This window comes from Schistocerca serialis, chromosome 7 (genome assembly GCF_023864345.2).
Source record: "Schistocerca serialis cubense isolate TAMUIC-IGC-003099 chromosome 7, iqSchSeri2.2, whole genome shotgun sequence".
NCBI lineage: Eukaryota > Metazoa > Arthropoda > Insecta > Orthoptera > Acrididae > Schistocerca > Schistocerca serialis.
In genome coordinates, this window is record NC_064644.1 from 476,287,394 (window position 1) to 476,307,931 (window position 20,538).

Genomic DNA, 20,538 nt, shown 5'->3' on the forward strand with positions numbered 1-20,538 from the left:
CCCATCCTGTATCGTTACAAGTGGCGAGAAATGGTGTCTTTGTCCTAACATACGGAAAAGAAAGGAATTGTTGAGTTCTCGTACAAAGACCTGGAACCTGGACAATAGCTAATCTTATGAATGTGGTGGAACAGCGACGGTGTGGTGTACTGAGAATTGCTTCCCCAAGGTGTAACCATGACTACTGACATTTATTGTCAACTGAAACGTCTTGCAGACGCAATCCAGGAACAGCGACCGGGAAGACTGAGTGAAGTGATACTACTACACGATAACTCACGCGCGCTTTCTATAAATATGCAAGAGTTGGTTTGGAAAGTCATTCCGGAGCCACGTTATTCACCTCATCTTGCGTCCTCAGATTTGTACCTTTCGGGCGCTCTAGCGAACAGCCTTCAAGGAACTTCGTTTCCGGATGAAAATGTGCTCCCAATGTGGCTCGACGTAATTTGTACAGTCCCGGAATCGAAGTGTTACCCCACCGTAGGCAAACTATTGTAAATAGTGAAGGAGAATATATTATAGATGACTAAAGTCTCTTATGCGTATTTGTTGCGTGTATTAAACTTCTCGAAAAACGCTACGAACTTCTGCACCAACCGAATACATATAATTTTCTACGTAGCTTCCATCACATTTTGTGGTAAAAGCTCTTGTCCATAGCCACGTTCTCACTGTACGAACTACGCTGTCGTCATCTTCAAAGCGTGTCCCACGCAGAGAAGTCTTGTGTGGTCCGAACGATGGAAGTCCAGTAGGTTTGTTTCAGTCACAAACCATTCCTAATGGATCTGATCAGGTGGAGGCCCGATGGCGCCAGGTCTGGCCTGTAGTGTGGAAGAGACAGTGACGTCCAACCCCGTCTGGCGATGTATGTCCCGTGTTAGAGACGTGTTAGTGGGAGTGCATTCTGGTGGCGAAAGATTTCTTTTGAATTACTGTCAGACCTATATGTCAGAAATGGTTGAATTTGTTCAGAGTCTTCACAACCGCCTCTGAATTGATGCTTGCTTTTGCCAACGCATCCGCGGGAATTATACCATCATAATAATACCAAAAGACCCTCATCATGACTTTGCCAGCAGAGGGAGTTGCCTTGATTTTTTTCTTTTCTGGTGACGTCCTTTTTGTTTCCGGTACGAAGTGAAGCATCCAGGTTTCGTCGTTTGTAATCATCCGTGACAGAAATTCCTCTTCATTGGCCTCAAACTCCTTCAGCGATTCACATGAAGTGGCTTTTCTTTGAATTTTGTAGTTCTTTTGTGAGCACTCGTGGAACCCATCTTGAGCACACCGTCGAATATAAGAAAGTCTGTCATTGCACAGGCATATCCAACGCACACCGGTAGCTGTAGAACTAGTTGTGGAGTTGTGATGCCCCGATCTGCACGAATCCTCCGGATTCACAACATGGGGAACTGGGACTGTGTCAGAACGTCCCAAATGTGGACGATTGTACAGCTCAGTTTCTGCTATTTCTGACGCTTTAACTCTCTTCACCCATCGTCCAACAGTACTACGACTAGTTGCATCATCATGATACATTGTTCACATACATTTATGGATGTTCACCACTGTTTCTTTGTCCGCAGCCGAGAATTCAGTTACAGTACGTTCCTTGTAACAAGTGTATTGCATAGACGCCAGTTTGAAGCTTCATTACGCCTCTGCCACCTGTCGGAATTGTTCGAAACTTAGTACACGTGCAGAAGAAACATCGAATTTGAAGCACATACAAAGACGTTTTCATGTATGTATTAAAAACTGTAAAAAAGGTCATTATTTAAATGATACGCGCACCAGTTTAGCCACTCACATACTAACAAGGGGACAAATGCAGCTTGTATGTCTCCGTACGGGTTATAATCTCCTATTATAATCTCATGGTCTGTATGCGAAATACGAGGGCTGGAACTTCAATAGTGGCAACTATTTATTTACAGCGCGTACAAAATAGATACGTGTTCCAAAGTTTTACTGACCTTCAAAAGTAGTCACCAGCATTGTGTATAACCCGTTGCCAGTGATGTGGAAGCCGTAGGATGCCTAGCAGTGCTAGTTGTGTTGACAGTTCGAGCTGCGCGGTCTATTACCCGACGAATTTGCAGCAGTTCTAAGTTGGTTGTAGGTTGTGTTACAAAAATTAACATCGTAGAGGTAAAAGTGATGACAATTTCTGCAGGACAGTGCTCAGGCACCTACTGTGTGGGTTGTTACTGATTTGTTTGGCTGATGGGGTTGCTAAGAGCTATATCACCTACTGCACTCCCCCAACTTAAGCCCTCGTGAGTTAACTCGATTTCTAAGCTCAAGGTAACACTTAACGGCATTCGCTTCAGAACTGCGACAAATTCGTCGGGTAGTAGACGGCGCCGCTCAAACTGTCAACACAACTGGCACTGCTAAGAGTATTCTACGACTTGCACATCGCTGTGCAACGGGTTATACACAATACTCGCGACAACTTTGAAGGTCAGTAATACACTACTGGCCATTAAAATTGCTACACGACGAAGATGACGTGCTCCAGGCTCGAAAATTAACCGACAGGAAGAAGATGCTGTGATATGCAAATGATTAGCTTTTCAGAGCATTCACATAAGGTTGGCGCCGGTGGCGACACATAACAACGTGCTGACGTGAGAAAAGCTTCCAACCGATTTCTCATACACAAACAGCAGCTGACCGGCGTTGCCTAGTGAAACGTTGTTGTGATGCCTACCATCACGTTTCCGACTTCGCTAAAGGTCGGATTGTAGCCTATCGCGATTGCGGTTTATCGTATCGCGACATTGCTGCTCGCGTTGGTCGAGGTCCAGTGACTGTTAGCAGAATATGGAATCGGTGGGTTCAGGAGGGTAATACGGAACGCCGGGCTGGATCCCAACGGCCTCGTATCACTAGCAGTCGAGATGATAGGCATCTTATCCGCATGGCTGTAACGAATCGTGCAGCAACGTCTCGATCCCTGAGTCAACAGATGGGGACGTTTGCAAGACAAAACCCATCTGCGCGAACAGTTCGACGACGTTTGAAGCAGCATGGACTATCAGCTCGGAGATCATGGCTGCGGTTACCCTGGACGCTGCGTCACAGACAGGAGCGCCTGCGATGGTGTACTCAACGACGAACCTGAGTGCACGAATGGCAAAACGTCATTTTTTCGGATGAATGCAGGTTCTGTTCACAGCATCATGATGGTCGCATCCGTGTTTGGCGACATAGCGGTGAACAACAGTGGAAGTGTGTATTCGTCATCGCCATACTGACGTATGACCTGGCGTGATGGTATGGGGTGCCATTGGTTACACGTCAGGGTCACCTCTTGTTCGCATTGACGGCACTTTGAACACTGGACGTTATACATTTCAGATGTGTTACGACCCGTCGCTCTACCCTTCATTCGATCCCTGCGAATCCCTAATTTCAGCAGGATAATGCACGACCGCATGTTGCAGGTCCTGTACGGGCCTTTCTGGATACAGAAAATGTTCAACGCCAGTCACTACTATTGATGAACTGTGGTATCGTGTTGAAGCTGCATGTGCAGTTGTACCTGTACACGCCATCCAAGCTCTGTTTTACTCAATGCCCAGGCGTGTCGAGGCCGTTATTACGGCCAGAGGTGGTTGTTGTGGGTACTGTTTTCTCAGGATCTATGCACCCAAATTGCGTGAAAATGTAATCACGTGTCAGTTCTAGTATAATATATTTGTGCAATGAATACCCGTTTATCATCTGAATTTCTTCTTGGTGTAGCAACTTTAATGGCCAGTAGTGTACTTTGAAACACGTATTTGTTTTGTACGACCTGTAAGTAAATAGTTGCCACTATTAAAGTTCCAACCCTCGTTTATACAGGAGGAAGTTGAGTTATTATATTGAATACCTCGAATAACTGGTCTCATAAACTTACCAGACAGATTCAGAAGAACGTCGCCTTTCTTCTAAAGAATACCATTTAATTAGTGAAGTCATATCACGTCTATATTTAAGTTTGTATTGAACTTGCGCGCGTTTCAGAGCGAATTCACAGATTTTAATTGAAGCTCTCCATTGTGTCCTGGTGGGAAAGTCCTGCCTGCAATTTTTCAAAAATGTTTTTGCCTGTTCGTCAGAATATAAATTTCGTTTGACCTAAAGTTGAAACAGGTAATAGGATATCCATTGTGGACAAATAGGAGCCTGCCGTAGAATTAAGGTATGACTGCTTAACCAGAGCGCGGTGGGGAGCGTCAGACATTCGTTTTGAAACGCGTATAGGTTCAATGAAAATCGAAATCCAATATGTGGCTTAATACAAGAAAAACCAATGTCAGTAGCAAAGAAAGTTAACAAGTTTTAAATGTAAGAATAACAAAAGTATGTCTTCAAGGTGAACGTCAAGACGTGGCTCTCGGTAAACTAGTGTCATGTCATAAATACGGAAGAACTTGATGCAACTATAATTATTGTATACGTTGGTGAAGGATCTGTCATGTTTTCAATGCTGGAACACAAGGACGCACATGTTGATATTTGATTTGCCGTTATTCATTCTTTTACTTCAGCTTGTGATTGATAAATCTCGACTGACTTTAAAATAACGTTGAATATTGCGGAAACATGTTTCTGTTGAGAGGAGGGCGTATCACAGACGTTAGCAACATCCTTCAAGGAAAAAAATGTAGTGATTGCAAAATGTTGTATTATTTACGAGTAAAATTGCTTGTTATGATTTGGATTAATGTGATTTCAAAAGCTGCGAGTTGCTTCAATTTAGTTTTACTGGGTTCGAGGACGTATGCTCTGAAAATCACTTGGATCATACAAAGATGTCGATTTTTCTGGCGATGGTTTGTGTGAACACACTAGACACAAAACTGTCATTGCTAACATGTCTACACCCTCCACGTCTGAAAATAATGCAATTAATCTAATAAAACGAAAGGGATTAAACCATGTGTCAAACGCAAAAATCTGGATGATATAACTGCATCTGAAATTGCTAGTTGTTCTGGTTCATTGTTTTCAGACATTGCGTCTGAATATATCCCAACAGCAAATTTCGATTCTTCAGAGTTTGCGATTTTAGCACGAAACAATAAACAACGTAAAAGAAAATGACCTGTTCTGAAACTAATAGCAATTCTGTGGGTAGGTTAGCAGTTGATGTAACAGCAGGGCAAAATTTTCTAGGAAAATAGTACACAAGAAAGCGAACATCTGACCGAGCAAAATGGGCTCGTAATATTCGGAAAAAAGTCAAGATAAGAGGGAAGCAATACATTTCGAAAACAGGAGTACAACAGCCAGGTGAAACATGGAACAAAATGCTTTCAGAAATTTAGTGAACAAGAATCAAAAAATATTTGTATTGAGTTTTATGAATTATCGAACAATGCACGAAATCAACAAATAACATGCTCCGTACAGGAGTACCTCAAGAAAAAAGTTCGCGTAAGGGATGGGAATAAAAAAAATAAGTACCAGCAGACGCCACATTTCAAGAAAATACTTCTCGCAAAAACATAATTTGGAAACAATCCAGATGTGCCAGATAATGTATCTAAAAACACTAGCTTTCACCTTAGAGTTGTTTCGTGTTCTATTGTAGACTGATACACACAGTGAAGATTCCATAGGGAGAATGCCTTCAAATATTCGAACTGAGTTCAGTTGTTTATTACAAACTATGAAATATAGAAACACATTGCGCATGTCACTGGATAGAGGAGGATTCAAAGTTTTATGTTGGCACTGGCGCTACACCACATAATCAACATGTTCACCATGCGTTTATCGAGAAACATCGAAACGATAATCTATTTCATTCCTCACACGAATGAATAGGTTCCTGTTCATTGAATCAACAATTTCAACACCCCGATTTCTCAGCTCGTGAAGGGTAGCTTGCCATAGGTGGGACAACGACTATTGCCTTTTATGTAACCCACAGAAAAAAAAATCACTAGGGCGAGGTCTGGTGACTGGGAGGCCAAGAGCAATGAACAAGATCTCATCCACCTCCTGGGAGATAGTGAAAATCAGATAACACACCGCATCTCAAGGTGGAAGTGAGGCAGGGCGCCGTCATGCATAAAAATGAAATCGATGGAAACTTCGTGAAACTGAGCAAACAACTGACTTCGCATCATGTCCAGGAATGACATTGCTTTCATTTTCCTCCACAAAAAGACAAGCCCATAAATTTTATGAACAGAAATGGCACAACACACGGTTTCGGTTAGTCTTGCCCGTGTCTGACGACGACGGCAGGATTTTGTAACCTCGAAATACTTCTATTAGACGGTTTACTTTACGCGATAGATGATACGTCGATTCGTCCGAAAAGACGAGTCGTTTGAAAAAAGTGTCCTCTACCATATCCTGGAGAACTGAAATGCAAAGCTCCTACCTTATGTTGCGGTCGCCGGGAGGCAATTGCTGCAGTAGCTGCAACTTCTGAGGCTTCGTATTGCAAGTGTCGTTTCAGAACACCGTTGTTCGAGGAAGCTGAAGTTCCTGGCCTGCACATCTCTTGAATTTCGAGGGCTCCGTGTGGACGCACCTCGGATACTCTCGACATTTCATCAAACGTTTGTGGCCGATCCGTGCCCTTCCCTTTGCATGTGCAACCAACTTCAAGAATTTTGTAAGCCAGTCATGAATCTGCTTGTGCAGAGGTGGCTTCGTGCCGAATCGACGGCGGAATGCACGTTGCCCTGGAACAGTGGAATAATTTCGCCCAAATTCCAACACACAAAATGATTTCTCTTGTGCTCTAGTCGCCAGTTGACTCAAAGTTGATAAATATCCAAAGTATTTTTGTGGTAGGGACAAAAAGGAAGCCATGGTTCGTGAGGTCAACATCGAGCTCGTTAAAGACTGAGAATTCGCTTAGCTCGCCGAAAAACGGAATAGCAACCAGATGAGGCATTATTGAAGGATGCACCACCACGTTTACCCTAAACTATTTAAGGAAACCACATAAAATATGTACTTGGATGACCGGAAAATACAGGTAGACCCAAATGGTACATCGGCGTTGACTCGCTTATTACATGAACCATTGCGTAGCGTTTGTTTAATGCAACTAAAAATTAAACTCTTAAAAATGTTGTTACTATCATTAGTCGCATCATCACACGGATGCTTGGGTAACAAATTCTTTAAAAAAATCTAGTAAAATTGTGCTTTTGAGACGGCAGCTTTCGCACGTTACACTTCATTTGCCATTTATTCTGCTCTTCCCGCGAAAAAAAATGGTGGGAGTGCACATCCGTCCATGACATCCAACATTCCGCCGCAGTCCGCGTGTTTCGTTGCGAAGATTGTTATTTTTGCAGTGTAATGAATCACGATGAAGTGTTCCGATGTTCACACTTGAATTATTTGCATTGGAAAATCCACTTCGGGAGTCGAATAAATGGACATATGATAACTCGGCTGATTAGGTACAGGAATTTTGTTTGGTAGTAGCTAGAGAGTGGTTTGCAGCCGAGAGATACGACGCAGAAGTTGACGTCACGAGGCGCAACGTCCTTGGGAGAGCTGCTACTTGCTTCCGCGGCGCAGGGGAAAGTGGGTTGTAAGGTTGGCAACCTGACAGATCCGGGACTCGAAGCTCGTGATGAGTCGTCCTGCCCTTTGTATACAATTTTGTGGACGAGAGTGTAACGTCTTCGTTCCCATCCACATCCAGATATGACGATAATCTGCAATTGGCCTAGGATGTTTCTGCACTCTTGTGGTCTACACTCTTATGTCGCTCTTTTTCAATAAATCGCACAGGTTCCTTTTAGTTGCGAGCTGTTTTATCCAAAATCGTTATCCCTTTGTGTGTGTGTGTGTGTGTGTGTGTGTGTGTGTGTGTGTGTTTTGGGAGGGGGTTTGAAATTGTCGCTGAATTATTTTACACCGAGGGTCTTGGGATACATCCTAATATCGTGCAGCAACTCGATGTGGCATGGACTCAACAAATCGTTAGAAGCCCCTGCAGAAATACTGTGCCACGCTGCCTTTATAACTGTCGATAATTGCGAAAGTGTTGTCAGTGCTGGATTTTGTGTATGAACCGATCTCTCGATTATATTCCTTGAATATTCGATGGCATTCATGTCGGGTGAGATCTGGGTGGCAATATCATTCGCTCGAATTGTCCAGGATGTTCTTTAAACCAGCTGCGAACAATTGTTGTCCAGTGACATGGCACATTGTCATCCATGAATGGCAGCAAATGATCTCCACGTAGCCAGACATAAACATTTCCAGTCAATAACCACTTCAGATGGACCAGAGGACCCATTCCATTCCATGTGAACACAGCCCACACCATTATGGAACCATAAACAGCTTGTACAGTGCCTTGTTTACAACTTGGGTCCATGGCTTCATGGGGTCTCCAATGATACCATCAGATCTTACCATCTGAAATCGAAAAGCATTTCCCAAGGCCACAGTTTTCCAATCATTGAGGGTCCAACCAACATGGTCACAATCCCTGAAGAGGTGTTGTTAGCGAAGGGACTGACAACTCGAAACGCTATTGCTCTTGGTCGTCAAGTGAAGGCAGTTGGCTGCTGTATTGCCTGAGCCGAGGGTTAATGCCTGAAATTTGGCAGTCGCGGCAGCTATCCAATATGGAATGTCCCATGCGTCTAGGTCCAACTACTGTTCCGCGTTCCAAGTCTGATAATTCAGATTTTGCGGCCATAATCATGTTGGAAACCTTTGTACATGAATCACCCAAGTACAAATGGCAGCTCCACCATTGCATTACCCTTTTATACCTTGGGCACATGATCCTATCGCCATCTGCATATGCCCCCGAAATATGCCAACATCCTGTTGTGCACATGTTTCCAAGGCAACAAATCAAAGAGTTTTAAGAAAGTCATCATATGTGCAAGTCATTGTTGACCAAACAAAATACCAAATATATACTATTGAAGGAAGAAGAAAAAGGCTTTCCTTTCATGGTGTTCCTTCTGTATGTAAGGTGATTGTGGCAATGATATTTATAGCAGTGTGGGTTTACTGAAAGGTGCTGTTGCCACAACTGTATTAGAGGTAGGAGCGCACGTGTATAGCTGGTGAATATCTCACTACCGAGAGGAAATAAGAGACGGAACTTTTTATGAACTATGTGAAATCAGAATTAAGTTAAGAATCCTATGAAACACAATTTATCTTGTACTCACTAAAGGTACAGAGCTCTTAAAATTGAAACTCAGCATCTGCTTTTGATGATAGAAACTTAGGATGGGAAGCAACAGACTTCAGTCAGTGGCTGGTTTTATGCCAGTCCATTTAAGCTACATATGGGTCAGAGGAGCTGTCACCTATCTGGTAGCTTCAAAAATACTTAAAGGTTATTGGATCAATTTAGGTCTTGTACAGAACTTCAGAAGAAGCTGCAACATAACTCATCACAAAAACTGTTTTATCATTGTGCAATAGAGAGTTTTGCAAATGAATGAAGTTTTACTTTCTGAACACTATTTTGCTGACATTGTCTGTGAAACACTGGCTAGATTCATTGGCATCAGTTTAGTTTGGATTTTGTTGTATGCATCTCAGTTTCATACTTTTCTCTTACCACCACATAAACAGAAGTTTTCTTTCTATTGCAGACCCTAACCTTTCCGTCATGCGAGTCCAGCCTTGGCCAAGCAGGCTTCAAGTTCAGCCTGTCGACAAACGCAGATATCGAGGGGCCACAAGGAAGTTTCGAATGCGTCAAGCAGAACAGTTCCACGTCAGTAATAGTTTTACATATAGTGTGAACTAGTGTTAAGATTACATAAACTCTAAGGTATTTATTAAGTATATATGAAACACAGGATTGCAATTGTTTTATCTTTCAGTTTAAGATATTTTTTTTATTCAATTAGAATTACAAATTCTCTGCGCCTGGCTAAAGAAGTTGAGATAGTATGTATAACATGAGTAAGGTCTCAGTGTCAAGATGATCATGAAATAGAAAATTATTAGAATGAGAGCTTTTACATTTTATTTCAAATGTTGCCATCTGTATATTTAAGAACACCCTCCCTGTGTGCTGCAAACTTTATTGTAAATAGAAGTACAGTCCTGTATCACTTTCACAGGCATTCCATGTCTCTTCATGTTGTTACAAAACCTCCAGTGTGAATTTATGATCACATTGCTTTACCGCTCCATGTGCTACCACATTTGTTACATTTCATTTCGGAGTGTTCTTGAGCTGTAAAAGGCATATTTCTCAAATGAATACTAGCATCATCTGTCATAATTTATCATCACCATTTTGTTTTTTCTCTTTTTTTGTCTTAATATTACTTCCACATTGACAATACCTAAAAATTGTGTTTTGTCCCAATAGGTCACTGGAGCCCTTGGGTGCACTACCGTGCAAAATGCGAATACATGCCAAAGATGACGTATATGACAGGACAAGAGACCAGTTGGCAAAAGCAGAAGAGAACCAGAAAAGGAACTGGTACTAGTTGCTCTGTTTTTGTAACCTCCCCATTCTCTCTCTCTCTCTCTCTCTCTCTCTCTCTCTCTCTCTCTCTCTCTCTCTCTCTCTCTCTCGTACATATTGCACCACTTTTTAAAAACTGTGTCTGCTTAGTTGAGAGATGTATTGGTCTAAAATACCTTATAATTGTCTATAATTAGAGGAAATTATTTTCATAATGATAAAATACTATCTATGTGGGGATTTATATTTTGCAAACAAAATGAGGATAGGGCAGGAGATAGTAATTTACCAGAAATTTCGAAGTGTTCCATTCACAGTTCAACATTAACAGTTTGAAAAATCACAACATAGATCTGATTAACCTATTGCTGATGACAAATGAACTCTGTGATGATTGATTATTGGTAGAAAAATCTGAAGTGATCTCATAAGAGTAACAAATTATGTGTATTTCAGACATGTGCTGTGAAAAAGAAGCTAACGTCAGTAATCTGAATGAACCTCTGGGTCACCAATTGAGATCTTCTAAAGATTATTGTTTGTACCATTGATTCTTGGGAATAAATGTAACAGTTGAATAGTAACAAGTGTCATTTTGAAGATGTAACCAGGGCTGGTTTAAGAACATTTTTCCACATAAGCAACATGATCGTTTGGATCCAGCCCCCCCCCCCCCCCCCCTCCCATTTTTCTGCACAAGAGACTATAATTAGTGCACTCTTCTCCTCTTTCCCTCCCTCAAACATTATAGTCACAATAACTTGGGCTCTTAGTAAGACCTTGCAAAATTAATCTAAATTTAATAAGCATGGAAATGGGTTGTTTTCATCACTAATCATGATGCATTCTGTGTATAAATTTGCCACTGGGTCGCCTTCGACAACCCTCTCGGCTTGGCATCTCAAGTGGCTGCTTGTTTTGGTTGGGGCTCAGATTGGCCCTGGATGTAGTCACATTTAAATAAGTAATAAAAATTAGTTTTTAAAGCAAAATTTGATAGCACATATATCTTATAAAATTGAGAGGTAATCACTGACGAGGGCGAAGTTTCAGAAGGCAAAACTCTTTACTGCCGTTACACGTGTACAAAAGTACAAGACACACTAGTAGCTTTTGGAACCATTAGTTCCTTCTGCGGGAAGGAAAGATTAATATTTTGAAGCACAGTTAATATAAAAGGCTGTTAAGTCAGGATGAAAGGACCCACTTGTATTGGGGATAATGGGAGATGAATATCATGGATATTTTCATAACCATGTGCCTGTCATTGTGGACTAAGATAAAGTAATAAATATTTCAGTCGAAATTGGTCATTTGAATTGCTGATGTTTTGATTCCCTGAACAAGTGGTGTTGGAAAAGCAGCATGCTATATTAAAAAGGTTGTCATTTTTCATAATATGTGCTCTATGTAATTATTTTTTTGCCCCTGCAGCACAAGAGAAATAAAGCCTGGAGGTCCAGGCATTGGCAAAAAGGTGAAAATAAAAGTGAGAGGTATTCCTGCTAGGAATATTGGCAACACAGTCCCACCTGTGCAGAAAGAAAAGGACTTGCCTGTTCTGAACACTCGGCAACCGCCCGCCAGCAAACCGTTTCCGTCAAATGTGAAGCCGTCTACGAATGGTTACCTTCCTGCCCACAACAGCATGTCCAGTGGGGGTTCTCCCCAAAACTCCATCCGAACCAAACCTTCAGGGAACACCGGTGGCCAGAAGACCGTTAACACAGATATCATGCGGCGGCCTCTAAGGTTGGTAGAACCTTCTGACTGCACGTTTACGATGTCTGTGAATATTTTTGTATTGAAAATAAACATATAATTCTTAATTGCTCTAAGCATAACAGGTTTGGACTTTCTTTTTAAGCCAGAGCTTTATTGTTATCTTATATGTTTATGATCACAGTAATCCTGATATTATTTGAATAAAATCAATAATCCCCTGTATCAGAGTAAATAGCATAATATATTATATTTTGAAAGTTAACTGAAGGACACAAATGGTAGTTTGCTTAGCTACATCACTTCCACTAATTTTTCTGATTATAACCAATCAGACGTGGCCCTTCACATTTGTGTTCTGTCATCAGTGCAGACCTGGTTAGTGGTACAATCTAGGCCAAAAAGGAAAAAAATGTTACATGTGTATTTTCCCTCTTTTATACAGTGGTACAAATAATTTATACTACAGTGCCATAGTTTTTTGGTTATATAACACAACTTACCCAAAACAAATCTAAATATGTTAGCACCTTGTAAACATGAGCCATAAAACATTTATTCTGATAACTGCCCTAGATGGAATAGTATTACGCAATGAGACATACTTTTCAAAATTTATGAGGAAGTAATACTTCAACAATAAGTTAGGCTTTGTTGTGCAGCATCTAAAATCCTTTATTACTTCTGTAGTTTGTGTAACTTGCATGTAGCCCTTATACGACAGATTAACTGCTTCCCATTTTTTGATTCTGTTATTTGCTGTACAGTAATTCTGTAGGAAAACTGCACATACCGTTACTACAGTTGCTGCAAATCTTTCTAGGGAACGGCTAATACACCTTCTTGCTGTCAGACCATACAAGAAACCAGAAGTGTATGAGAGACTCAGAAAAGGTATGCATATTTGCCCATTGCAGCCCGAAACATATCATTGCTGATAATTAAAATTCTTTGGCTGTGCCTTTGTAGGAATACTGTTCTCTGAAATGTGCTTACTGTAATATTATTGCTAACAGTGACATTATTTTATAAACTGGATAAAGATTGGTATGGTATCCACACACATTTTCTGTGGCTGTTACCAAGGGGATTAGTGTAGACTGATTTTCATGAAATGTGTGCTGGAAGAAGCAGGATATCAAAACACATTGTTGTTGTAGATGATGTCCTAAAAGTAAATAGCTAAAGCATGGGAGTTGCTACTCCAGTTTCAAAAGAGTACAGATATCAGTTGATCTGCCGCTTGATAGTTCGCTACAGAGAATGTGTGGGACTACTAGGTATAGTAATTAGTTGTACAATGAAAACATTTTACAGTTTTCGTACAAAATAGACTTCCGCTATATGGACACTACTTGTTATGTATTAATAATATTTTTTCAGGAGGAATTCTGCTTAGAGTTCTTCTGTTTACTCCTTTTTTACCTTTTCGATGTGCCACTTATTCTCTCATGCCAATAAATAGTTACATATGTTTACTCATGCTGGTGTACCTTTAGCTAAGTTTATTTAAAAGTTTTATTTTTCTACTAATGATGCTTGAACTGAACAGATTGTGACTGCAATTTGATTCTAGCATGTATTCAGCATTTTATGTCTGACAGTAACATTGGCTGATGGTGCAGTACTGCCAAGAGATGCATTAAAACATAAAGTATCCTGTGTTTTATATTACAATTGTGTATTGCAGATGGTATAACAGACCGCGACAGAAAGTGTGTCAGTGATGTTCTCAAGCAGATAGCACGCATGACAGAGAACACATTTCATCTAATGCGTAACATATGGAATGATGTACAAGAGGACTGGCCTTTCTATAGCGAGCAGGAAAGACAGATGCTGAAGCGGTTAGTATTTTGCAGAATGTACTGCACTCTCTTTTTGAATGTATTCAGTCTGCAAAGATGGGAAAAGTATTACCATTTCAAAAGCAGAGTTTTCATCCAGTAAAAATCATACCAAAAATAAAATAGTATCACAACACAAAACTAGGAAGGGTATAAATGATTGCTTGACTACTATGAGTTCATAATTACTGCAGCAGTTGTGTTTCTCTAAACACCATCCTTGCGCTTTTGCAGAGTCATAGTAACATAACGAGGATTTAGCTCCGACTGGGAGCAAAGCGATTCTTAAGTCTAGCCTAAAATAGTTTCTCCTGTTCAACTGCTATTCCATGCCCAAATTTCTATTTAAAAACCAAAAAATGCGTTTATTAATGTTAACACTAACCTTGTATACATAACCTGTAAACTAACTCAACCCACATCATTTTGACAAAACAATCATTGAAATGATGTATGGAAAATGTGACTAACAACCATATAAACATATCCTTCTCAAGTCGTGACAGCTTCTTCACCGAGTTTCATGTATAGCCATGGTTTTGCTGGTTTACAAATCGCCAGAAACTTTAGTTTCCAATTCCTGTTAGAGGTTTGCAAGAGAAAAACTTCTGTGAAGTTTGGAAAATAGGTTAGAAATGATGCTCCGAGGAGGCTTGCAAATTGAGCTCGATAACTTGGTGGGAGCACTGACTGCAAAGGGTGAGGTTCCATAATGTAAATGGAAGGTTTAAGCAATTGTTAATGCCTTATTATCCAAACAGAGAGAAATTAGTGTATAGTCATTTTGCATTCAGAACAGAAAATCCAAATTTTAAATAACAAATATATTTAGTCTTTTGGGATGAAATTAGTAAAAACAGTATTGATTGCACAGTCATTTATTACAAATGTGACCAGTTTTGGCCTCTCGTAGTAGGTCACCTTCAGATAGCACACAGCTGACTGACTTTGGGAAGTCTGAAAAAAAAATTCCCCTATTACTTTGAAGTATTTTTATCGAACCAGTTGTATCAATTTGAATACAGGTGTATTTAATCATTAAATTGGTACTTTTTATATCTTATTTTATTATGGGTGTATAATTGATGACTTCATAGCAGTTGTCATGGAAACAATGTCTTCATAATGCTAACTATTGTTTCCAGATTACAGTCTGGGTTACAGTTTGTCCTATCCTGTTGGCTTATTATTTACTCATACAATGAAGGCTTTCATGACCGGATGGTACTGTTGTTGATAATTCTTCCGGGTTATATGGCCATGGTCCATGGAATTCTTCTATTCCTAACGTTTCGTCCAATACTACGTTGGACATCCTCAGAGGTATTGGCTGGTCCTGCTGAGTCCTGCTGACTGACGAGTCGGGCGTCGGAGAGCGGCCTAAATACCGAGGAAAGTGGACGTGGTCTAGCTTGCACATAGTAGCAGAGATAAAACTAGTCAAAGGTAAAATGTAACTCATCAGTCGGCAGGACTCAGCAGGACCAGCCATACCTCTGAGGACGTCTAACGTAGTATTGGACGAAATGTTAGGAATAGAATAATTCCATGGACCACGGCCATATAACCCGGAAGAATTATTATTTACTGTTGTATGATACTGGTTTTAATGTAAATGATATCCATAGAGTATTGAACTTTGTCTTTTTAGTAATTTACAGTTAAATTTATGTACTTTTTGCAAATGGATGTTCAAATCGTAACGTAAGACATGTAAATCACTTCCCATTGGCTAGTATTGACATCATGCAGCTCATACATGTCCTCTATCACTATATTTAACCATTGGCTGCTCAGCTATGAGGAGCAGTTTTGAGAGTGGGTTCGGCATAGCCATTCCCAGCATTGTCTTTATCCAGATGGATAATAATACATCATTTTAAAGTGTATCCTTTTTATTGTTTTCCAACTTCCCTTTGTAAAAAAGCACTTTTAATCTTTATCGTTACAGTGCATTATCTGGGCTATTACTAAAGGCAGAAACCGGTATTATTTTTATAAATGACTATGCAATTGACAGTTTTTTACTATTTTTACATAACTGGCAGTTTCCCATTAACATTATCTGAAAATTATGAGGTGACTTCTCCTAATATTGAGAACATATTGCCACAATTGTCTCTCTTCTAGAGTTTTGGCACACTTCTTTTTCTTTCTTTTCCTCTCCACTTTATGCACATGAATCTAGTTTTCTGATCTGCATACTGCAGATGCAACGTGCAACACGCATATTCATCCTGTTGGTGATTTTTCTTTTGTACCTTCAAGAGAACATGTCTTATTTACTTAAATTCTAACAACTTCAATGGTTATGTATGTAGTCAAAGTGGATTTCTTACTTGTACTTCCACATGCTGTTTCGCAAACTTACACATAAATTCTTGAAGAAAAACCTTCCTCCATCTTGTGAAATCTTTCTGTCTGTCTGGATATAAAGCTGGATTATGGGAGCTTTGTCTACTTTTCCGCCCGGGCCGTCCACCTTACGCTGTCTAAACTCTAGCCGCCATCGGGGGATACGTCTGGCGACTGGAGCATTCTACACCAGCCCTGTTGAGAGTCTGTATGCCGAAGCTGCTGCATTACTGCTAAACTACCGGCGCAATATGTTGTTTTGTCAGTACGCCTGCTGACTGATGTCAATACCCGACCACCCGTCACATTTCTCCTTCTTTGACGACACTCTAGACCGCCAATAAGGGCTGTATGTCTCTGCTTTGTTACCTTCTGGAGTTCGCTTTCGTCACCTGCTTCAGCAACTTGATTTTACTCTCACTACGACTTTTCGAGTGGGTGATAGCCCGACGCCACCTTGGCTCCAGGCTCAGGTTCGCTTTCACCTTGAACTCCGCTCGCTCCCAAAGGAGAGGACCGCGGATTCGCTATCCTGCTTGAGGTTTGTTGAACTTCGTTTGAGGCTCACTAATAACGTCTTTATTTACACAGAAGGCTCCAAGACTACCGCTGGCATCGGATGTGCCTTTGTCATTGGGGATGATACCTTTCAATACCGGCTCCTTGCCCGGTGTTCAAGCTTTACAGCTGAGCTTTTTGCTCTGTATCGAGCTGTTCAGTATATCCGCCACCATAGTCATTCTCCCTATGCCATCTGCTCTGATTCTTTGAGCACCATTCAGAGTCTCCGTGACCCATATTCGGACCACCCTCTCGTGCAACGAATTCAACGGTCCCTTCAGTCACTAGCTGATACCGGTACTTGTGTCCTTTTTTTTGTGGATTCCAGGTGACGTTGGTGTGCCTGGGAACGAAGCTACTGATGCTGCGACCAAGGCTGCTGTCCTCCTGCCTCGGACAGCTTCCTTTTGTGTCCCATCAACTGATGTTAGTGGGGTTCTTTGTCGGCGCGTTTCATCATTGTGGCACGAGGCTTAGTCCTCTCTCCATGAAAATAAGCTTAGGGCCATCAAACCGATCCCGACGGCTTGGACGACCTCCTCACGCCCTTCCCGGCGAGAGGAGGTCATTTTGGCTAGCTTGCAGATAGGGCATTGCCAATTTAGCCACTGCTACCTGTTGTCCGGTGATGCCACCCCGCAGTGCCCCTGTGGTCATCCATTGATGGTGCGCCATGTTTTATTGTCGTGTCCCTGTTTTATTCACTCTCGTGTTGTCCTGTGTCTGCTGTCTACCTTACAGGAACTTTTAGCTGATGACACTCGAGCAGCTGTTCGTGTCCTTAGTTTTATTACATTGACGGACTTGTCCAAAGAGATCTAACTCTTTTATTTTGTTTATCTGTGTCTTTGTAAGTACTTTCTGGTGTTGCCCCCCTTGCATTTTTTCTACACTATTAGTGCACTGACACTTGTGACTGCCGCGATGGATTAGCCGAGCGGTCTAAGGCGCTGCAGTCATGGGCTGAGCGGCTGGTCCCGGTGGAGGTTTGAGTCCTCCCTCGGGCATGGGTGTGTGTCTGTCTGTCCTTAGTATAATTTAGGTTAAGTAGTGTGTAAGCTTAGGGACTGATGACCTTAGCAGTTAAGTCCCATAAGATTTCACACACATTTGAACACTTGTGACTGGGCGCTAATGACAGTAGTTGAGCGCCCTAAAAACACACACACACACACACACACACACACACACACACACACACAAAAAAAATAGGTCTGGATAGTTTTGTGACTAAAGAATATGTGCATGTTTACTATGTCCATAAATATTCGGTACTGCCAACTATTTGTTGTACGTACATAGCTGTATGTCTGGCATTATATCAGCCATGTCTACTCCCCCTTTAATCTCATTATAGTGAGCATTTTCTTTTTAATCAACAGAGTCATCATGGTGTTGCCGTGAAATCATAGTAACACACTTCTTTTTCTTTGGAATGTTCAAGACAATAGTCATCTCTTTGTAAATGTAAATCGTGAGGATTTTTCCTTTCTTGTTACATTAGGCAAAATTTATGTGATATTTCTCTTTTGTTTGCTCTCTTAGAGTTACAGCTAATGTTAAATTGCGATCCAACAAGTTCTCAGTTAGCGGTAAAAAATATTCCCCTGCCATGCCGAAAATTTAGTTCACCCATATCCAGTGTGACATGTTGCCCTTGATTTACTTCTGTCTGGTTGTCTTTCATGATTGTATATAGTTCAAAATTACATATGTATCCACTCATAGCATCTGCATATACCCATATTTTCATTGTGTACATCCCTAGTTTAGATTTCATGTATACTCACAATGGGTAAATGCTGTCGTAAGGTACCAGTCTTTCATAAACAGTTAGGTACTCATTAGGTTGTAAATATTTATGATGCAGTCGCAAAGATGTTGAAAACCTCTCTTACTGCTTGACGCTTGTAATTTACATGTGCAGTTCTGATGTCGAGTGTTATTATCTCACAACAGCTGGTAATTATTGAAATCTGGTGTGACATAACAGCTGTGAAAAATGCATTTCTAAAAGCTGGATGGATAATCTATTACTCGGAAACACTATCGTGATTCCACGAGTTTCTTCCTGCAGTCAGTAGTATGGAAATAATGCCAACAATGCCTAGTGTCTTATATTGTGCCCAAAAAAAAAAAAAAAAAAAAAAAAAAAAGAAAGCCTCTGAGCACTATGGGACTTAACATATGTTGTGCCATTCTACAGATTGTTGTGGGCAAGTTTCATTGTATTTATTAAAAACATCTTGATCTTTTTCATTGATATGTCTTACATATAACATCAACCATGTTGATAATATTTTACGTTTGATTGTACAGTTTTACTGTTGTGTATTACATCAGGTTTTTGTCAAACAATATTTTGAAATGCCCTTCTTCATTGATGGAAGAGTGTAAAATGCAAAGCTCGGCTTCTTCTAGGTTTGAATATACTTGAAAGAGTTGGAGCTTCAAGCTTGGTAACATCATCTCATAATTTTCTGTCCCTGGTAGCTTTGTCCTGTGACACCTTTCATTCATTCGTACAACCATCAGTAACATCTTCATTAATTTAAAGACTATCTTTTCCTCTTCATTATACCTCAAATTCACATCACAGTCTCCTTCACACAGATAATCTGGACTATCAGTATTTATAAATCTTTCAGACTCCTGCAGACAGTAACGCTAGTCCATGTGTAAGCTTAGAAATAAAAGCTAAGAATATCACAGATCAAAGTAACAGCAAAGTAGAGCTATAAACTTATTATTATCATGGTTTTCCCAACTGAACAATGAAAATCCAAGTACAGTGTGACAACAATTTTGATTAAAATATAACTTTCTTTACTTCTGCTTGGAGGAGTAGTGAGGCTGTAAATAAAATTCTATTTGCTACAAATTTCATAACAAACACTCTCAAAGGGGTAACAAGGACACCCACATGAATCACAGAAAATAAATAAAATTGTAAACATGAGAGAAAATATAAAGATACATGGAAAACATTAACTGGGGTAATTCCATTACTGCCAATGTTGTTAGAAGGGTTAAGATTCATTCTGTAATAGGTTATGTCTTGGTGGAAAACTCCACCTTCAGTTCCACTATATTTATTCTTTTGTGTTGCTACATGCACCCTTAGTGTCAAATTGTCTTTCTTACATATCAGAATGCTTACCATTAAGATATTTCGTCCCTTTCAGTTTTGGTGTTCACTACATTCTTAATTTTAGTTGTGTTGTTTCTAAGTGTTGTGAGATACAGTAATATCATTTAGTTTTAATTACACCACATGTCATTCAACATCATGTGCCAATGTTGTTGACATGCTCCAATTCCTTTCATTTTCTGTATTACTTACGTGAACAGCAAATTTATGTTTCTGTGTTATGCTCCCTTTAATATGTCGATACTTTCTATATTTCCTTGAAAGCCACATCCCCAGTTAGATTGCAACAAGTTTCCAACAATTTTTCAAGCAGTGTTTCCAGCTGCTACTTAGTAGCCTTTGTTTGCATGTTGGAAACATGGAAGCAGCTTTCAGTGGCAATGCCAGTGGTGTTCAAAGGAATCAAGATTCCTGGCCAACCACCAAATATCACACCTGCACAGTTATAGTTGTGT

General features: G+C 40.5%; 1 protein-coding gene across 1 annotated transcript in view; it reads left to right on the forward strand.

Annotated features, from left to right (window-relative positions):
• The window catches only part of LOC126412328 (RNA polymerase II elongation factor Ell-like), a 316,428-nt gene that overhangs the window by 282,974 nt on the left and 12,916 nt on the right, over nt 1-20,538 (forward strand). Inside the window, exons 3-7 of the mRNA XM_050081851.1 lie at nt 9,615-9,739; nt 10,346-10,462; nt 11,882-12,199; nt 12,993-13,063; nt 13,860-14,016. Coding sequence (XP_049937808.1) covers nt 9,615-9,739; nt 10,346-10,462; nt 11,882-12,199; nt 12,993-13,063; nt 13,860-14,016 — 788 coding nt within the window. The remainder of the gene's footprint in view (nt 1-9,614; nt 9,740-10,345; nt 10,463-11,881; nt 12,200-12,992; nt 13,064-13,859; nt 14,017-20,538) is intronic.